General features: G+C 47.3%; 1 protein-coding gene across 1 annotated transcript; it reads left to right on the top strand.

The window, feature by feature from the left end:
- The first annotated feature begins 16,666 nt into the window (after window positions 1–16,666).
- Window positions 16,667–17,632, top strand: LOC139684066 (olfactory receptor 14J1-like). Its single transcript, XM_071579670.1, has one exon. The coding sequence runs from the start codon at window positions 16,667–16,669 to the stop codon at window positions 17,630–17,632; it is 966 nt and encodes a 321-aa protein (XP_071435771.1).
- Window positions 17,633–18,146: the final 514 nt, after the last annotated feature.

Below are 18,146 nucleotides of genomic sequence, written 5' to 3'. Positions count from 1 at the left end.
CCCTGCTCCAATCCCTGCACCCATTGCAGTACCTACTGCTCCTCAGCCAGATCCTTTAACGGACTCTGAGGATTCCCCAACACCCTCACCATCACAGTCCCCGGAACCAGCTAGAAGAGTTACCAGAAGTCAGACTGGGAGGAGGGGGCGATCAGAAAATAAATTATATCCCTTAAGAGAAACAGCTATGGGAGGTCCCCAACCAGGGGTGGGATTTGTGTCAATTCCCTTAAATTCAGGGGACGTAAGAGAATTTAAAAAGGAAATGGGAAATTTGTTAGAGGATCCACTTGGTGTGTCCGAAAGGTTAGACCAATTCCTGGGTCCCAATTTATATACGTGGGATGAAATACAATCTATTTTAAGAATATTATTCACAGTAGAAGAAAGAGAAATGATTCGAAGGGCTGGAATGAGAAATTGGGATACAAGACATCAAAATGGCCCAGCCGCAGATACTAAATGGCCTTTACAGCGGCCTAACTGGAATAATCAAGACCCAGGAGACCGGACACACATGGCAGATCTGAGGGATATTATTGTCCAAGGTATTAGAGAATCCGTCCCCAGAGGACAAAACATCAACAAAGCTTTTAGTGAACACCAAAAGAAAGATGAAAGCCCCACAGAATGGTTAGAAAGACTAAGAAAAAGCTTACAGCTTTATTCTGGTTTAGACCCAGACACCCCAGTGGGACAGGCCTTATTAAAGACCCAGTTTGTGGCCAAGTCCTGGGTAGACATACGAAGGAAGTTAGAGAAAGTAGATGATTGGCAAGAAAAAGGATTAGATGAACTTTTGCGGGAGGCTCAGAAGGTTTATGTGAGGCGAGATGAAGAAAGTCAAAGGAAGCAAGCAAGAATTTTGGTTGCAGCAGTTAGAGAAGGGCAACGTGAAATTAATAATGGTAAAAAGGGTGGGATACCCCAACGAGTAGATGGAAATGACAAGGGAGACCAAAAAGAGCGAAAAGACTTGAAAAATATTGAATGTTTTTACTGTCAGAAGAAGGGGCATCTGAAGAGGAACTGTAGAAAACGCATACAAGATGAAGCAGCATTTAAAGAAGATTAGAGGGGTCAGGGGCTCTATGTGCTGGGGACCCTAAAAGGAACAGAGCCCTTGATAAAATTAAAACTAGGTCCCCAGCAAGAAGAAATGGAGTTTCTAGTAGACTCCGGGGCAGAAAGATCAACTGTCCAACAAGTGCCCCGAGGGTGTTCACCATCCTCGGAGAATATATATGTAATTGGAGCAAAAGGGGAACCCTTTAAGGTCCCCGTACTAAAGGAAGTAGAAATAGAAGTCCCCTCCAAGATTGGAGTAGGGTCATTTCTATTGGTCCCAGAAGCCGAATACAATCTTTTGGGAAGGGATTTAATGATTGAATTAGGGATAAATTTGGAAGTGGAAAACCAAAAGTTAAAAGTTAAATTATACTCTCTCACTGTAGAAGATGAGAGAGAAATAGATCCTGGAGTCTGGTACACCCCAGACTCTGTAGGAAAATTGGACATAAAGCCTCTCGAAGTAACCATTAAAAATCCTGAAGAGGCAATAAGAATCAGACAATACCCTATTTCACAAGAGGGTAAACAGGGTTTACAACCTATAATCGAAAGGTTGATAAAACAAGGATTATTGGAACCCTGTATGTCACCTCATAATACTCCAATTTTACCAGTACGGAAGCCTGATGGGTCATACAGGCTTGTCCAAGACCTAAGAGAGGTCAATAAAAGAACCATTACCCGATTCCCAGTGGTGGCTAATCCTTATACTTTATTAAGCCAACTTTCCCCCGACTACAAATGGTATAGTGTTGTAGATTTGAAAGATGCCTTTTGGGCTTGTCCTCTAAAGGAAGAAAGCCGGAATTACTTTGCTTTCGAGTGGGAAAATCCCAACACCCACCGTAAACAACAACTAAGGTGGACCGTGTTACCCCAAGGGTTTACGGAATCTCCCAATTTATTCGGGCAAGCTCTAGAATGCTTATTAGAATCTTTTTGTGTTAGCAAAAGTGTCACTTTAATACAATATGTAGATGATCTGTTAATAGCTGGAGAAGACCAAAATCAAGTTCGCAAAGAAACTATCAGGTTGCTAAACTTTCTGGGTTCTAAGGGATTAAAAGTTTCAAAATCTAAACTACAATTCACAGAAGAAGAAGTCAAATATTTAGGACACTGGCTTAGTAAGGGACATAAAAGACTAGACCCCGATCGAGTTAATGGAATTCTATCCCTGCAAGCCCCCACAAATAAAAGACAAATTAGGCAACTTTTGGGATTATTAGGATATTGCAGACAATGGATTGAAAATTACAGTAGCAAAGTAAAGTTTTTATATGAAAAACTAACTCTTGATGGACTATTAAAGTGGAGTCCAAAAGACGAAAGTCAATTAGAAGAATTAAAAGCAGATCTGGTAAATGCACCTGTATTAAGCCTACCAGACATAAAGAGACCTTTTTTCCTATTTGTAAATACAGAAAATGGGACCGCGTATGGAGTTTTAACCCAAGAGTGGGCTGGAAAGAAAAAGCCAGTGGGGTATTTTTCCAAAATACTAGATCCTGTCAGTAGAGGGTGGCCCACTTGCCTACAGGCTATTGTGGCCACTGCTCTTCTAGCAGAAGAAGCCAAAAAAATAACCTTTGGTGCAGAATTAAAGATATATACCCCTCATAATATACGCGGAATATTACAACAAAAAGCTGAGAAATGGCTAACAGATAGTAGGTTGTTAAAATATGAAAGCATTTTAATCCATTCTCCCAAATTGGAACTAGAAGTAACCAGCCTTCAAAACCCAGCTCAATTTCTATATGGAGAACCCTTAGAAAAATTGTCACATGATTGTATTCAAGTAATCGAGTCTCAAACTAAAATTAGAGAAGATTTAGAAGAAGAAGAATTACCTGATGGGGAAAAATTATATACAGATGGATCTTCTAAAGTAGTAAATGGGCAACGCAAATCAGGGTACGCTATAGTTGATGGAAAAACGTTTGAAATTAAGGAATCTGGGCCCTTGGATAAGACCTGGTCGGCCCAAGCTTGTGAGCTATATGCTCTCTTAAGAGCTCTTCAGCTATTGAAAAACAAAAAAGGGACAATTTTTACTGATTCAAAATATGCATATGGGATTGTGCACACATTTGGGAAAATATGGGAAGAGCGAGGGTTAATAAATACCCAGGGAAAAGGCCTAATACATGAAACACTAATTAAAGAAACCCTAAAGGCCTTAAGACTGCCCAATCAAATAGCTGTGGTACACGTAAGAGGACACCAAAAAGGGCTATCTCCTAAGATAAGGGGAAACAATCTAGCTGATGAAGAAGCAAAGCGAGCTGCATTACTGATGATAAAAGCACAAGAAATAAATAGCAGCAAAATCGAAATAACCAAAAGTTTCACTAATCGGGAAAAAGAAAAATTGCAGCAAGTGGGAGCAGTAGAAAAAGATAATAAGTGGCTGCTACCAGATGGGAGAGAAATCCTTCCCAAAGGGCTAACTCAAAGGATTATGAGAGAATTCCATCGACAAACTCATTGGGGAGTACAAGCATTAGTAGATCAATTTGAAACCAAATATATAAGTATAGGAACTTATAACATTGCCAAACAAATTGTTGGAGAATGTTTGACCTGTCAAAAAGTAAATAAACAACAATTAAGAGAAAAGGTACAAGGTGGGAGGGAATTAGCTAAAAGACCATTTGAAAGGCTACAAGCCGATTTTACTGAACTACCTAAAGTGGGAAGATACCATTATCTCTTAGTTTTAGTAGATCACCTTACCCACTTTGTAGAAGCTTTTCCTGTAGCTCGAGCAACTGCCAAAACAGTGGTTAAAATATTATTGGAAGAAATTATTCCCCGGTATGGAGTCATAACAGTAATAGACTCAGACCGAGGGCCACATTTTACCTCCAAAATTATTAAAGAGGCATTAGAACCTTTTGGAATTAAATGGGAATATCATACTCCTTGGCATCCTCAAAGTTCTGGGAGAGTGGAAAGAATGAATGGAGAAATTAAAAAGCATTTAACAAAACTAATGATTGAAACCAAAATGAATTGGGTAAAATGTCTGCCTTTAGCTCTGTTAAATATAAGAACTCAACCCCGTACAGATATCGGAATATCCCCCTTTGAAATGCTGTATGGAATGCCATATGACTTTGGAGTCCCAATTGAACACCCAAAAGTAGAAGAAAAACTGTTGCAAGAATATGTAGTAGAATTAATGAAAAGAAAGAAAAAGTTAGAGAAAAAAGGATTGGTAGTCCAAAGACCACCCTTAGATGTATCTATACATAAGATACAGCCTGGAGATAAAGTGCTAATAAAAACTTGGAAAGAAACATCCTTAACCCCTCGCTGGGAAGGACCCTTTCTTGTTCTACTTACCACAGACACTGCAGTCCGGACAGCAGAAAGAGGATGGACTCATGCCAGTAGAATCAAAGGACCAATCCATGATCAGCAATGGGAAGTGGTGAATAACTCAAAGGACTTAAAACTGACTTTACGAAAAAAAGAACGAATAAGCTGATCTATAACTGTACATTGTGTAAATGCAAATTGTAATTATTATCCATTTGTATGCTATAAAAGTAAGGTCAAGAGAGGTGGTGGGTGCACAGTCATTACGAGAATACTCCTGAAGAAGTTTTTTTCTAGGAGTAATATAATCAAAAACAAAGTTAAAGTTCAAAAACTTAAAATTAAGGGTAACAGTGGGAGAATACAAAAATTTCAATCTGATAAATTGTGGGAGGTTTTTATAAAAGATAAAAAAACTCCGAAAAATATCACTAAAAAGTGGTGAGGATAAGCTGTGACTTAAGAAAGGCAAGAAATAAAAAACAACTGAGGCACATACCAAGTAAAGTAAAACGAGCTAAGCTAAAGATCCCCTGAAGACTACACTTGCTGCCGAGAAGATGATAAACCCCGTTGCTCGATGCAACCGAGTAGACGGAGGAGGCAGAGGTGTAATACTGTGGGGACTGTTAATGGCTAGCCTTGTTGGAAATCCAACAAATGCCCTGTGCCACCAGACAGAAGGTGCAATAAAATGCCTTGTAAGTCCAAAACAGTCTTTCCCCCACTCAAAACAATATGAACCGGAGTTTTGGGGTATAGAACTGCATTGTGGTAATAATTATGCTCGAAATGACCTTATAATTCCACCATCATCTCTTAGACCATGGGTAATAACAGCAATTTTGTTAGCAGTTGTAAAAACAAGTAGAGCAAAATGGCCATTAATTTTTATGGAGATAAATCTAGTAAGTGGGGAAAATCCTCATCAACCCTATAGTTGGACCTTAGTCAGAAGAAAAGATTCTTCAGCAAATTAATAATTGGTAGAAAAACAAAAAGGGGGGATTGTAATAGATGAATTAATTAATTTGCTAGAAACCAAATCAAATAGTATTTTTAATTTTGTTTTAAATGTAAAATTAAATATGCCTGAAAACTCGGAGATAACCAGAAAGACAGCTTCTCAGCAACGCCTTATCAGAGAATGGCTCGGTGCTTAACAAGGAATGTAAGGTACTATCTGTAGAGAAAAGGAACGAGGCCCCAGTTTCGATATCTCTCAGCCCGGTGCCTTCCCCCCCCTCTTTCCCCTACAGGTTTATCTAGCCCCAAACAGTTTCGCCCTGCTAAGAAAAATACCTCCTTGCCTTTTTTTTTCGTTTCTAGCCCTAAGAATTCCCTTCTTCTCCTCACACCGGGACCCTGCTAGTCAAACCCCCCCACTGAATCTCCGGGGAAGACCCGTGCCCTGCAAACCCCCCCAGGTTCGTCTCGTTCCCCTCCTAAGCCAGCACCCGGGAAAAACCCCCACTTCCTCTCAGCCCCTCCATCTTCCCCAGTACAAGCCTTTCCTGGCCATACATGCCCAGTTTCACTCCCAAAACACCCAAAACTCAAAGCCACCAGTTTTTCTCTTTTTTCTTTTCCCCTGCGGCCCCGGTCGGTCTCGACTCCCACGCCAGCCGCGCTGGGGGGCCCTGGCTGTCTCCATGTCCTGCCGGGGCGCCTGCCAGCCGTGTCGCTGGGGGCCGGGTCCCACGGAGCGCCCCCGGGGATCCCAGTACCACGGTCACCCACAGCGCAAGCTCTGCCAAGCTCCCCGCCAGTTCCCCTCCCCCCAAAGGAAGGCTGTGCAGCCCCCACACCTGGCCCCAGCTACCCCATGCCAAGGCAGGAGCACAGTGGAGATAGATCAGCAGAGATAGCCGCCACCCTGGAGAGCTTCTCCAGCTAGCCACGCAGCCGGACAAAAAGCAGCCCCACCGGGGAAGTCCCCGCCGCCCATGCTAAAAGCTGAACCAGCGTGGGGAGCCTGCGACCAAGCATGCCAGCGGGCGCCGGCTCGGCACGAGCCGACCCCCGTCTGAACGTGCTGCATTGTAACCCTTCCTGCTGTGTACGACCAAACAGGACATCATGCTAAAGCCTGCAGTTTGTTCCTTGCCGGGTATCCCCGACTGTATAGCCACATGGAAACCCCCCCACTCCTGGGCACCATGAGGCAAAAGGTATTGCGAAACACGGCCGGACCTGGTTGAGGACTGCAACTGTTACAACGAACAGAACTGAGCCTGCGCAAACGAAAAGTGCTGACGAAACTGTTATGTAACACATGGAAACTGCGCCTGCGCAAAGGGGGCGTGGCCTACGCCAGAGAAAGTGAATATAAGCAGAGCCCTGGACGAGAGCCAAATGTGAACCTTTGGGAGCTGGTCTCCTGGGTCACCCGGTGCTCTGCTATCCTGCAAGCACTGTGTTGCTCCTCTCCTTGCCTTCACAAAGAGCTGTAATCACTGAGGCTAAGGCCTACAGAGCTGGACGCTGCAGTCACTGAGGCTAAGGCCTACAGAGCTGGATGCTGAAATCACTTAATAAAATCACTACCTCTTTTTTTAATAAATGCTATTAACCTTTTTTTCCTTATAAAATAAAATAAACGTTGATTTATCTAGCTAATGCCTTGGTGCCTATAACACTATGACTGCTCAAGGGCCCACCCCACCTGTCCTGGGTTTGATCCACAGCTTCCTCAGTAACCAGCAGTAACTAAGGAAGTGGACATTACATAAGTATGCCACAGGTGTTTTCCAGGTAACAGAGGAGGAGGGGAGATAGAAGGAGGTTTAGTCTTGCTTCTTCCGGCAAAGCTTGGAGGAGCAGGAGGAACCTGGACGGTCCCTTGTTTCAGTTGGTTTCCTAGCCCAGGACATGGTGAGATTGTATCATTGCCTGTTCTCCTCCTTTCTTAAAGCTTTTGATTGTATTTGTCTGTTTCCTTTGGTTTGGTTTGGTTTTGTCCCTCCTTATTCCTTGTTACCCGTTCAGTCTTCCCTTTTCACCTGGGGGAGGGCCCCCAAATAGTGTGTACAAATTGCATACATGGTTGTAGATGTTAGAAAATATAATTTCTGTTTTAATGCAGTTCAGTTTCTTTTGAGTTCTTGCTTTTCTTTTCATTTTTTTTCCCTTTGCTGGGAAGACTTTGGGAGAAGGGCAGTCCAGTGTTGGTAAAAGAACGAGGCTAAACCCAGACACCCCCTCAGGCATCTGCATCACCACCAACACCCCCAACAGATTGACTATCAGTCACACAATCACCTGGTGAAGAAAAAAAAGATATAAAAAGAAGGGCAGTTTAACTGCAACTGGGGGAGAGAAATTTTCCACCTCTGGGAGGGCAACCTAAGAGCTACCCTGTCTTCCCGATTCCATCAACATTGCAGGGGTAAGCAACTGAATTCTTACTTTATTTTCTTATACCTTATTAATTATAATTTGCTATAGCTCACTGGGTGTATGTGTGTTAATGGGAAGGGGCTCTATTTTCCCTGTTGCTTTTCTTTTGGGTTATTGAGTGTGTTTAGTGGTGGTGTTGAACTGTTGTGTTTCTGTTTAGTAATCTTCTGTTAAGTTTGCTATGGGAGTGGGACACTGCTGGGGTGGCCCTTGAAATGTGTGTTGTGCCGGTGTCTTTGGGGGGTATTTTGTACAATCCTGAAGCTGAATGTTGTCACCGACTAAGTAACCCATATAGTCTTTGTCACGTACCTGTATTAATAAATGTTATTTCGGGAGCTATCGCGAGAAAGGTTCTTTTCTTTTGTTGCTATTAAGTGTTGCCTCAATAGCAGGGGATAGAAGTCCTTCCGACCTGTGTGCTGGCCGTGTGCTTAGGCAGTGTTGCTTTCATAAGGCTCTCATGTTTCTGGAGGCACTTATTGCTAACAATTCTCTCCCTGGCTGGAGTGTGGCTTCATATCAGAGGTCAGAACCCCTTTCAACCTGTGGGGTGTCCGTTAAGTCAACAGACAGTGTTGGGGACATAAGGATTTGATTGTCTGGAAGTGCTTACAGCTAATAACTTTTAATTAATACAGTTAAAACTAGAAATCTTTGCATTTCTGTCTCCCTCCTCCCTTTCACATGACACTTGGGTTCATCTCCCCCCACACACCCTGTGCATGATGAAGTCTCCTCTGTACAATGGCAGTGTGGCCTTGTGAGCTGCTCATTTGGTGTCCTCATGGAGGGACAAACAACCTGTCCAGGGTGGGTGAGAGGCCAGTGCTGGGAATGGTGTTTGCAGGGGCTGAGCTGTGACAGCTGCCCTGGGGCCCCTTGCCCAGGGTGTCCAGCAAAGACACAGCCCAGACCCTGCTCTGCTGGTCCTTCAGGTGTGTCCCTGATGCCTGGCTGTGGAAGGGACACTGCTGTGCCCCCTCCTGCTCTCCCACACTTTGGCTGGTCACTGGGTTTTTCTGCAACAGGGCAGTTTCTTGACCTTGTTCTTGACAACCATGAGAAGACACCAGTTCCTTACAGCCCCAGGGTTGTTGCCTCCTCACCCACCCCACAGAGCTCTGGAGGTGTCCTACTGCTCTCCTGCTCTCCCCATTCCACACCCCTCACTCTCTCCCTGGAGAGCCATGAGCATCTTGTGAGGGAACAGAGCCCCATTCCCAGGGGATGGGTGGCAGGGCTTGGCTGTCCTGCTTGGCAAAGCTCATCCAGGGCTTTCACAGCCACATTCCACAGTCCATTTTCCACCTGTACCAGTGACTCTGAGTTGCTGCTTCCCCAGGCCCCAGGGAGGGTCTCCTTCTCTGCTCATTCCCTGCAGGGTCTCTTTTCAGTGCTGGCCTGAGTGGGGCTTGCTGACATCCTCAGGAACCTGGAGGTTTGCTGATGAATTTTACTTTTCTAAAGGCTGGCTCAGTCTTCAGATCTTCAGTTCAGGAATTCAGTGCCAGAGGGCTCATTAACATGCAAAACACTCCAACAAGAAAAGCCTCTGGGAATAATTTTCCATTAAGTCTTCAGTTTTTTGTGCTTAATTAGACACATTTCAGAAGTGTATTCAAAGTGAGTGTATTACAGTGACAGGAAAAATTAAGAAAGATATATTTTCTTCCTTTTTACTTTTTTCTCTGTTTACACACTGGTAGTAGCAATCTCTAATTGATATTGTTCCCAAGCACCAGGGTGTGGGGGTGAGTGTAAGTGCATCCCTTAAGGAAAGGGGTTTGGAGTTCTACCTTAAAGAGAACAGAGCTCCCTGGAGTATGTGTGGTGGCTTGTGACCAGTGAGAGGCTGTGGTGTATGCAAGGTGAATTGGTTAACCAATTATGTGATAGCTTGTTAGATGTGAGAATGCATAAAAGGTGTGGTTATTACTGCCTGACAGTGAGTCAGATCTAGATCTACCAGGATGTGAGGTGATGTCATAGGAACTAATAGGAACTAACTGCTTCTACTATGAGCTATGAGAACTGTCTGTTAATCTACCTTGAATAAAATCCCTAAGTTGTGAGCCTTCTGATCAAGCCTTCTGATGACTGCTGTGCCTGAGCTCTTCTGACCATCAGTCCACAGCCCAGCTCGGTATAAGGGGCTCCCCCTATACCAGGGATGGTCTCCTTGTCTGCTCATTCCCTCCGTGGTCTCTTTGCAGTGATGGCATCCTAACCAGACAAGCCCCTGAGAACAATTTACTTTTAAATTTTCAAGTCTTCTGTGGTCAATTAAACAGATCTCAGAAGCATATTCAAAGTGAATATCTTATATCAAAATAAAAAAGAGAAAAATATCTTTCGTGTCCTGTTTATTTTGTCCTATTTATACATTAATATCAACAATCCTCAATTGATATTGATCCCAAGCACCTCCTAATGCAGTCTAAATAGATACAAAAATCAAGATCCTTTATGTCTGACAGTCAATCAGACTTTATCCCTACTCCCCACCCCACCATTTCCCTCATCAAACGCCCGGGACTCAAAGCACTCTTGTGCAAATCTGAACTTCCTCCACTAAAGGCTGGACCTGCAGGTTTCAGCTCTTTGGCACCAACTTCCACCTGCTTTACTGGAGAAAGAGCTGCAAAAGACAAAGAAGGACAGCTCAGTAAAAAACACAACTCATTGCTCTGCTCTGTATAAAGTCCACATTGACTCCACTGAAGTCCACTTTCTGCAGCAGGTGGTCTTAGACCAAAGGAAAGCATGTTCTGGGTCAAGCCCAGATCCCCAGGACCCCCCAAACACTCCCTGCCCCAGATTCTGTCCATATTTGCTCTTTGCACACAGTGAGTCACACACTGAGGTCACAAGATCCCTTGGACCATAGAGGGAGGAAAAGAGAAAAAGTGAACATAATGATCTGTTGTGCAGAGCTAAATATGCACTTATCCCAAATATTCTGGAGTTACAGGATCCTTATCAAACATCCTCTGCAGTATCTGTTTACTGGGTAAAAGTCTGCCTGGATGGACCGGCCCAGGGAGTGGTTGGGAATGGAGTTACATCCAGGGGTGTTCCCAGGGCTCAGTCCTGGGGTCAGTTCAGTTAAACATCTTTATCAGTGATCTGGACAAAGGCATTGAGTGCACCCTCAGTCAGTTCACAGATGACACCAGTTTTGGTGTGATTGCTGATCTGCTGGAGGGCAGGAAGACTCTGCAGAGGAGCCTGGACAGGCTGGATGGATGGGCCCAGGCCAGTAGGATGAAGTTCAACAAGGTCAAGTGCTGAGTCCTGTACTGGGGTCACAACCACCCCAAATCCCTGCATGCCCTGCAACTGATCCCCACAGCCTGTCCTGTGTCCTTAACCTATCATTTCTGAGGACAAGGGAGCTCTGTGCTCTGGGTATGGAATGAGGTCCAAGTGCCACTGGAGTGGGAATCACAACTCATCAGGGTTGTGATCTTTGACAGGTCAAGAATCCATGAGATTTAGAGCCAAAGAAATTTGCTATTCATTGCAAAGACACAAAAATTAAACACGGTACAATTGCTAAACACCACAGCAGTTTCCTCAGCTTTCCTCAGCCTCAGCAACCTGGATGACCCACGTCCTTGCTGTGCTGGTCACACAGCCCAGGGTGCTCCTGGCCTCCCTTGCTGCCAGGGCACACGGCTGCCTCCTGCCCAGCTCCTGCCCACCCACAGCTGCCTTACAGGGCTGCTCCCAGCCAGGCAGCTCCCAGCCTGTGCCATGGCCAGGGGAGGCCCCTGCAGGGGCACACACTGCCATTTGTCCTCTGGCATTGCAGGAGGTTCCTGCCAAGATGGGCTCTCCTCCTCCCTCAAGCTTTCCCTGAGCACAGAGGCCTGAGAGACCTTTCCAGTAAAGACTCAGGCAGAGAAGCCATGGAGTCCCTCAGCACCACAGCAGTGTCTGCTGGAATTAAATCCCCCTCCCCATCTGTCCTGGGTTGAGCTGGCAAAACACCAGCCGTCCAGGACAGAGTGAAAGGGTTCCTCCTTCCCCCACCAGACAAGGGAAAAAAAGAAGAGGGAGAGGAAGGAAAAAAAACCCTCAAACCCAGGTTTATGCTGAAACTAACTACATGTATTTATACAGAAAAGAGAAAAGTAAGAGAAAACTACAATATAACACACACTTACACAAGTTACGTATAGCAAGAAATAACTTCCCACTCCCCAGTTAATACAAAGCCCATTACTCCAGATTTATAAGCTCTCTAAAAGACACCCTGCCAGAAAGAGAAAGGATAACAACAAAATATTTCCACTTCCCTGAACTCAAACAAAATACAAGCAGCAGCAGCCGGAGCAGGGCCTGGCATAGTAGAGGAGCTGCCAGACGTCCTCCTCTTAGTGCAGCCGTGATGGAACTGACCTAACACCTCCCACTGCTGTACACATATCTTAAGTTTGCGTCATCTGGTATGAAATACTTCCTTGGATACCCAGTCAGGTGAGAGCTGTCTCCCAATCCACATAGATTCTCTGAGCCTGCCAATTAGAGGCCTGGCTAAAACCACTACACATGGCTACACACCTTGGAGAGGGACCAGAGATCTCCAAGGAAGGAATTTGGGGACCTCAAGCAATGACCTGTATACAGATGTTGAGAAACAAGGGCCCAGTGATGTGGAGATCGAGGACAGTAGAGGAGAACCACAGGAGTGCTTGAAGGGTGGGTTCAGAGATGGGGGAGCTTTTTTTTAGTAGCAGAATCAACAGGACAGAAAATAATGCCACCAAGGGCACCTGGGGAGAAACAAACTAAACATGGGGAGAAAGGCGTTTCTCTCCAAAAGCAGTGCTGTGGTGCAACACAGCCCCCAGAAAAAGTCTGGATCAGCCCAAGGCTTTGTATTCCAAGGAAGAGGCAGGGAGGAGGTAGAGATGTCAGTGCAGGAAGGTGCCAGCGACCTGGGGCAGCTGGGGGATGACAACAGCCTGCAGGGAAAGGGGCAGGGCTTGGACACTGTAGGACAGTCTGGGCTGGAGAGGAGACAGGGATGTGCAGAAGCTGAAAGGCCCTGCCAGAGCCAACTTGTGCAGGACTTTGGCCACGGCTGCTGTGTGTGCCCCTGATGGCAGGAGGAGACAAGTGACCCTTGCAGCCCCTGGCCCTCATTAAACATAGAATCATAGATTCTATTGGGTTGAAAAAGACCTCCGAGAACATCAGGTCCAACCCTTGGTCCAACTCCAGTCCCTTTACCAGATCATGGCACTCAGTGTCATGTCCAATCTCACTTGAAAAATCTCCAGGGATGGTGAATCCACCCCCTCTCTGGGCAGCCCATTCCAATGCCTGATTACTCTCTCTATAAAGATTTTTTTCTCATCTCCAACTTAAATTTCCCCTGCCAGAGCTTGAGCCCATCGTGCCCCCTTGTCCTATTGCTGAGTGCCTGGGAGAAGAGACCAACCCCCACCTGGCCAGAACTTGCCTTCTGGTAGCTCTAGACAGTGCTGAGGTCACCTCTGAGCCTCCTCTTCTCCAGGCTGAACAACCTGAGCTCCCTCAGCCTCTCCCCACAGCACTTGTGCTCCAGTCCCTTCTCCAGCCTTGTTGCTCTTCTGTACACCCACTCCAGCCCCTCAAGATCTTTTCTGAACTGAGGGGACCAGAACTGAACACAACACTCAAGGTGTGGTATCACCAATGCAGAGTACAGGGGAAGGGTCACTTCCCTCGTCCTGCTGGTCACGCTATTTTTGCTCCAGGCCAGGATTCCATTGGCCTTCTTGGCCCCCTGGGCACACTGTTGGCTCATGTTGAGCTTCCTGTCAATTAGTACCCCCAGGTCCCTCTGCCTGGCTGCTCTCCAGCCACTCTGTGCCCAGCCTGGAGCGCTGCAGGGGGTTGTTGTGGCCAAAGGGCAGGACCTGGCACTTGGCCTTGTTGAACTTCATCCCATTGGAATCAGCCCATCTCTCAAGTCTCTCCAGATCCCTCTGCAGAGCCCTCCTGCCTTCCAGCAGGTCGACACTCCCTCCCAACTTGGGGTCATCAGCAAATTTGCTGATGATGGTCTCAATCCCCTCATCTAAATCATCAATAAAGATGTTAAACAGGACTGGACCCAACAATGACCCCTGGGGAACACCACTGGTGACCGGCCACCAGCTGGATGACTCCTTGTCCCTGTTCAGCAGCCTGGGAGATGCCACCCCATCATCCTGCCCCTGGCATTTCACATCTCCACATCCCCACATCCCAGTGCCCCACGAAGAGCCCTGAGGAATGAGGGAGGAACAGGATCTGCCTTCCCAGGGGCTGGGTGGCATGGCTGTGATATTTCCTTCACAAGGTCAAGGCTTAGACCTCTCGATTAGTTAAACACATCTGGGTTTATTCAACATCAGAGCCAACTTTACTTTGCTTGTCCCACCTTTCATCACTACCTCCAGTTTTCTGCTCTAACTGAATGCTGGGGACATTTTCTCCATTGTGTCCCTCAGTGGGACCCATTAAATCTACAAGAAACTTTGCAGTTGGAAGAAAACTTTCTATTCTTGAGAGGTTTTCTCAAGTTCCACTCAGGGCCTGGTGTTCAGGGATTAAGCACAAAATTCCCCCCAGGGGCTGTTGCTGTGCTGCTGAGCTGGGCCGGGCTCCTGGCACACAGGGAGCTCCTGGCAAGCGGGCAGTGCTACAGAGAGACAGCTCTGCCCAGGAGCAGCTCCTGTGCACAGCCCAGCAGGGCTCAGGGCACTGCCTGCAGACACCCAGGGCAGAGGAGAGAAGTAAGACACTGATGAGAGGCTTTGTGGAGTGTCAGAATGCTGAGAGTTCACTGATGGAATCACCTGAACAGTCCTTAACACAGTAAGTCTCTGGGTTCAGGGCGATACAGGAGTGTGCTGGAGGGCTCTCCCAGAGCTCACACATGTTGCTGCAGCTCACATTTGGCAGGATGGCTCTCAGGGTTCCTTTTTGTGGAGGAGGACATACTCCAGAGCAAGGATTACCTGTGCCATCATCAGAGAGACACAGCATGAAATCTTTCTTCTGGGGATGGCACAAGGGTGGGAAGGTGGGTGCTTAGCCAGGGGTGCCCAGGGCTTCTCTGTCCGAGTAGGATCCCTTCATTCAGGGGACTGAGTGTCAGGGCAGGGGCTCTGCTGCTGCCAGGGGCACTCTCAGCCTTCCTGGGGATCTCCCAGGGTGCTCCAGGGATAAGATCTAGGTGAAGGTGTGACACCTGTCAGGGCAGGGTCCTTCTGCAGGTGAATGGGTGCAGTGGGGTCAGAGCTGCTCACAGCTCCAGATCACCCAAGGTTACTTTAATAAAGACATCAAGGCAGCATTAACCTGAAGGGAGAGTCTGTGCTTTGAGTTTTCCACTCTTCGTGGTCTGGGGGGGGCAGATGGAGATGGCAATTTATTTTTCTTCTCATATGAAGGCACTGAGATTCCATTTCTCATGAATTTCTGAGCTTCTTCCAAACCCCAGCACAGCCAGAACTGCCTCTGGGCATTGCCCTGTGCTGGGAGGGCTCTACAGGGCAGAGCTGAGCACCCAGGGCTGGGATGGGCTTTGGGAGCACTGCCAGGGCACAGCCCTGGGCACAGGGAAGCAGCTGCTGGCAGGGACATCTCCAGGGAGCAGAGCCCTGGGCAGGGAGTGAGAGGGAGTTGCTGCTGAAATGCCGTGGCAGGGCAGTTAGGGCAGCTCTGGCCATCTCCTACTCTGCTGATTTTTTCCCAGAAGAAGCCCCTGATCTCCTCCAATAGCCAGGAGAGCCTTTACCTCAAAGGCCATGGGGTCAGGGGCATCTCTTGACACACGGAGCCCTGATGAGGGGAAACTCCCTTTGCCCATCTGCTTGTCCCTGTGGGGTCTCCAGAGGAGTGGGGCACAATTTCCCCATTTCTCCTCCTCTTCATGCTGCCTTTGTTCCCAGCTCAGGTGGGAGCTCCAGGCAATGGGTCTACAGGACTCTCCATTGAGGATGTAACACCTCTGGGACATTCAGCCCTTTCCCTGGATGATCCTGCTGTGCTGCAGGCTGCCTTCCTGAAGGGCACAGCTGTGCCATTGCAGCTCTGTGTTCCCCACAGCCCCTCAGCACCGAGGCCATGGCAGTGGGGCTGCAAGGTGTGTGCAGGCAGCTGCAATGAGCCCTGTGTGCCCCTGGCTGGGAGGGGAGAGCTGAGATCTGCCTTGGGTAGGATGAGACAGGATGAGGAGTTTGGAGATGTGCACTTGCAAACTGAAGTCACCAGCTCTCAGCAGTGTGCAGCTTCTCCTCATGAGAACACTTGAGTGCCTTTGCCCTGCAGGTCAAAGAGGTGACAGCCTTGGGCAGCTGAGAGCAGGGCTGATGGACACACTGTCTGCCCCACACTGCAGGAATGGACGATCCCTTTGATTCACAGGACCTGCCAGGTTTCTCTTAGACATGAGTATAAATGCAAAGGATTTGTGCCTTAAAAACTCCACTCCCTGTGGTGGAGCAACTGGAAGGGAACAAAAAACAACTATGAGTCCACAGCTGTGCTGTGCAGTCGTTTGAACTGTGAGTGACAAGGCTGAGAAGCTGTTTAGTGCCATGAGTGAGTTTAAAAAAACATCACTCCCAGTTCCTATTTATTTATCTGCTGTTGTAGAGTACAACTGATTCCTGCAGAAAATCAGCAGAGCTCGTTATTCCTTAGAGCTTTCTGAGCCAGGCCTCACCAGAAGTTCTAAAATGACCAGCCAAAGATATCTTGAGAATCATGAGAGGTCATTTAAGGGGTTTACATGAGGACAGGCATAGTTCTTTTTTCAGAGACATCTACAGTAACGTGTTACTGTTTTTCTGCTTAGACAGGTGCCAGTACCCAGAGGCAGCAAATGTCCAACAGCAGCTCCATCAGCCACTTCCTCCTCCTGCCATTGGCAGACACGCGGCAGCTGCAGCTCCTGCTCTTGTGGCTCTTCCTGGGCATCTCCCTGGCTGCCCTCCTGGGCAACGGCCTCATCATCAGCACCATAGCCTGTAACCACCACCTGCACACCCCCATGCACTTCTTCCTGCTCAACCTGTCCCTCACAGACCTGGGCTCCATCTGCACCACTATCCCCAAAGCCATGCACAACTCCCTCTGGGGCACCAGAACCATCTCCTACATAGGGTGTGCTACTCAGGTCTTTTTTTTTCTCTCCTTCATCGTAACAGAGTATTCCCTCCTCACCATCATGTGCTACGACCGCTACGTTGCCATCTGCAAACCCCTGCACTACGGGACCCTCCTGGGCAGCAGAGCTTGTGCCCACATGGCAGCAGCTGCCTGGGCCACTCCGTTTCTCTACTCTCTGCTGCACACAGCCAATACATTTTCCTTGCCCCTCTGCCATGGCAATGCCCTGGGCCAGTTTTTCTGTGAAATCCCCCAGATCCTCAAGCTCTCCTGCTCAAACTCCTACCTCAGGGAACTTGGTCTCATTGTGGTTAGTGCTTTTCTATTTGTGGGTTGTTTCATTTTCATTGTTTTCTCCTATGTGCAGATCTTCAGGGCTGTGCTGAGGATCCCCTCTGAGCAGGGAAGGCACAAAGCCTTTTCCATGTGCCTCCCTCACCTGGTTGTGGTCTCCCTTTTTCTCACCACTGTCTCATTTGCCTACCTGAAGCCCCTTTCTGTCTCCTACCCATCCCTGGATTTGGTGGTGTCAGTTCTGTACTCAGTGGTACCTCCAACACTGAACCCCCTCATCTACAGCCTGAGGAACCAGGAGCTCAAGGATGGTCTGAGGAAAATGATGACTGGATGCTTTGCAGCAGCCAGAGACTCCTTGCTTTGCTTTGCCAATGGCTCATAGTGTATGTCATGAGAGACCAAGGCTGTTCTCATTTATAATTTTGCTTTTTTTCCTCCTCCTGATTTCATGTTATTCAAAAAATGTCATTATTCATTCTCTTCCACTTTTTTACCCCCTCCATCTTGTGTGACTAAGCCCAAGGACTGCCCTGGACTCGTGGATTGGGATAAGGCACTTTATTAAATCAAAAGCCACAGTTTGAGTGCACAAGTGGAGAGGAAAATCACCAGGTTTATTCTCTTCATCCCATCAGCAGAGATGTCCAGCCCCTTCCCAGGAAGCCAGGCTTTGGCACATGGGGTGGCTGATCAGCAGGCAAATATTGTAAACAATGAAAACCCCCATTCCTCCTCCTTTCCTCAGCTTTGATACCTGAGCTGGTGTCACATGGTCTGGAATATCCCTTTGGTCAGTCTGGCTCAGCTGGCCTGGCTGTGTCCCCTCCCAGGATCTTGCCCTCGACTGGGGAAGGAATGTTGCAGAGCTGATGCTGTGCCAGCCCTGCTCAGCAGCA

Source organism: Pithys albifrons, chromosome 31 (genome assembly GCF_047495875.1).
Source record: "Pithys albifrons albifrons isolate INPA30051 chromosome 31, PitAlb_v1, whole genome shotgun sequence".
Lineage (NCBI taxonomy): Eukaryota > Metazoa > Chordata > Aves > Passeriformes > Thamnophilidae > Pithys > Pithys albifrons.
The sequence above is the reverse complement of the archived record's forward strand: the minus strand, read 5'-3'. Positions and strand labels throughout refer to the sequence as shown.

Bases quoted from the DNA above. Each gene is read 5' to 3' on its own strand.
- LOC139684066 (XM_071579670.1), top strand. From the start codon at position 16,667: ATGTCCAACAGCAGCTCCATCAGCCACTTCCTCCTCCTGCCATTGGCA.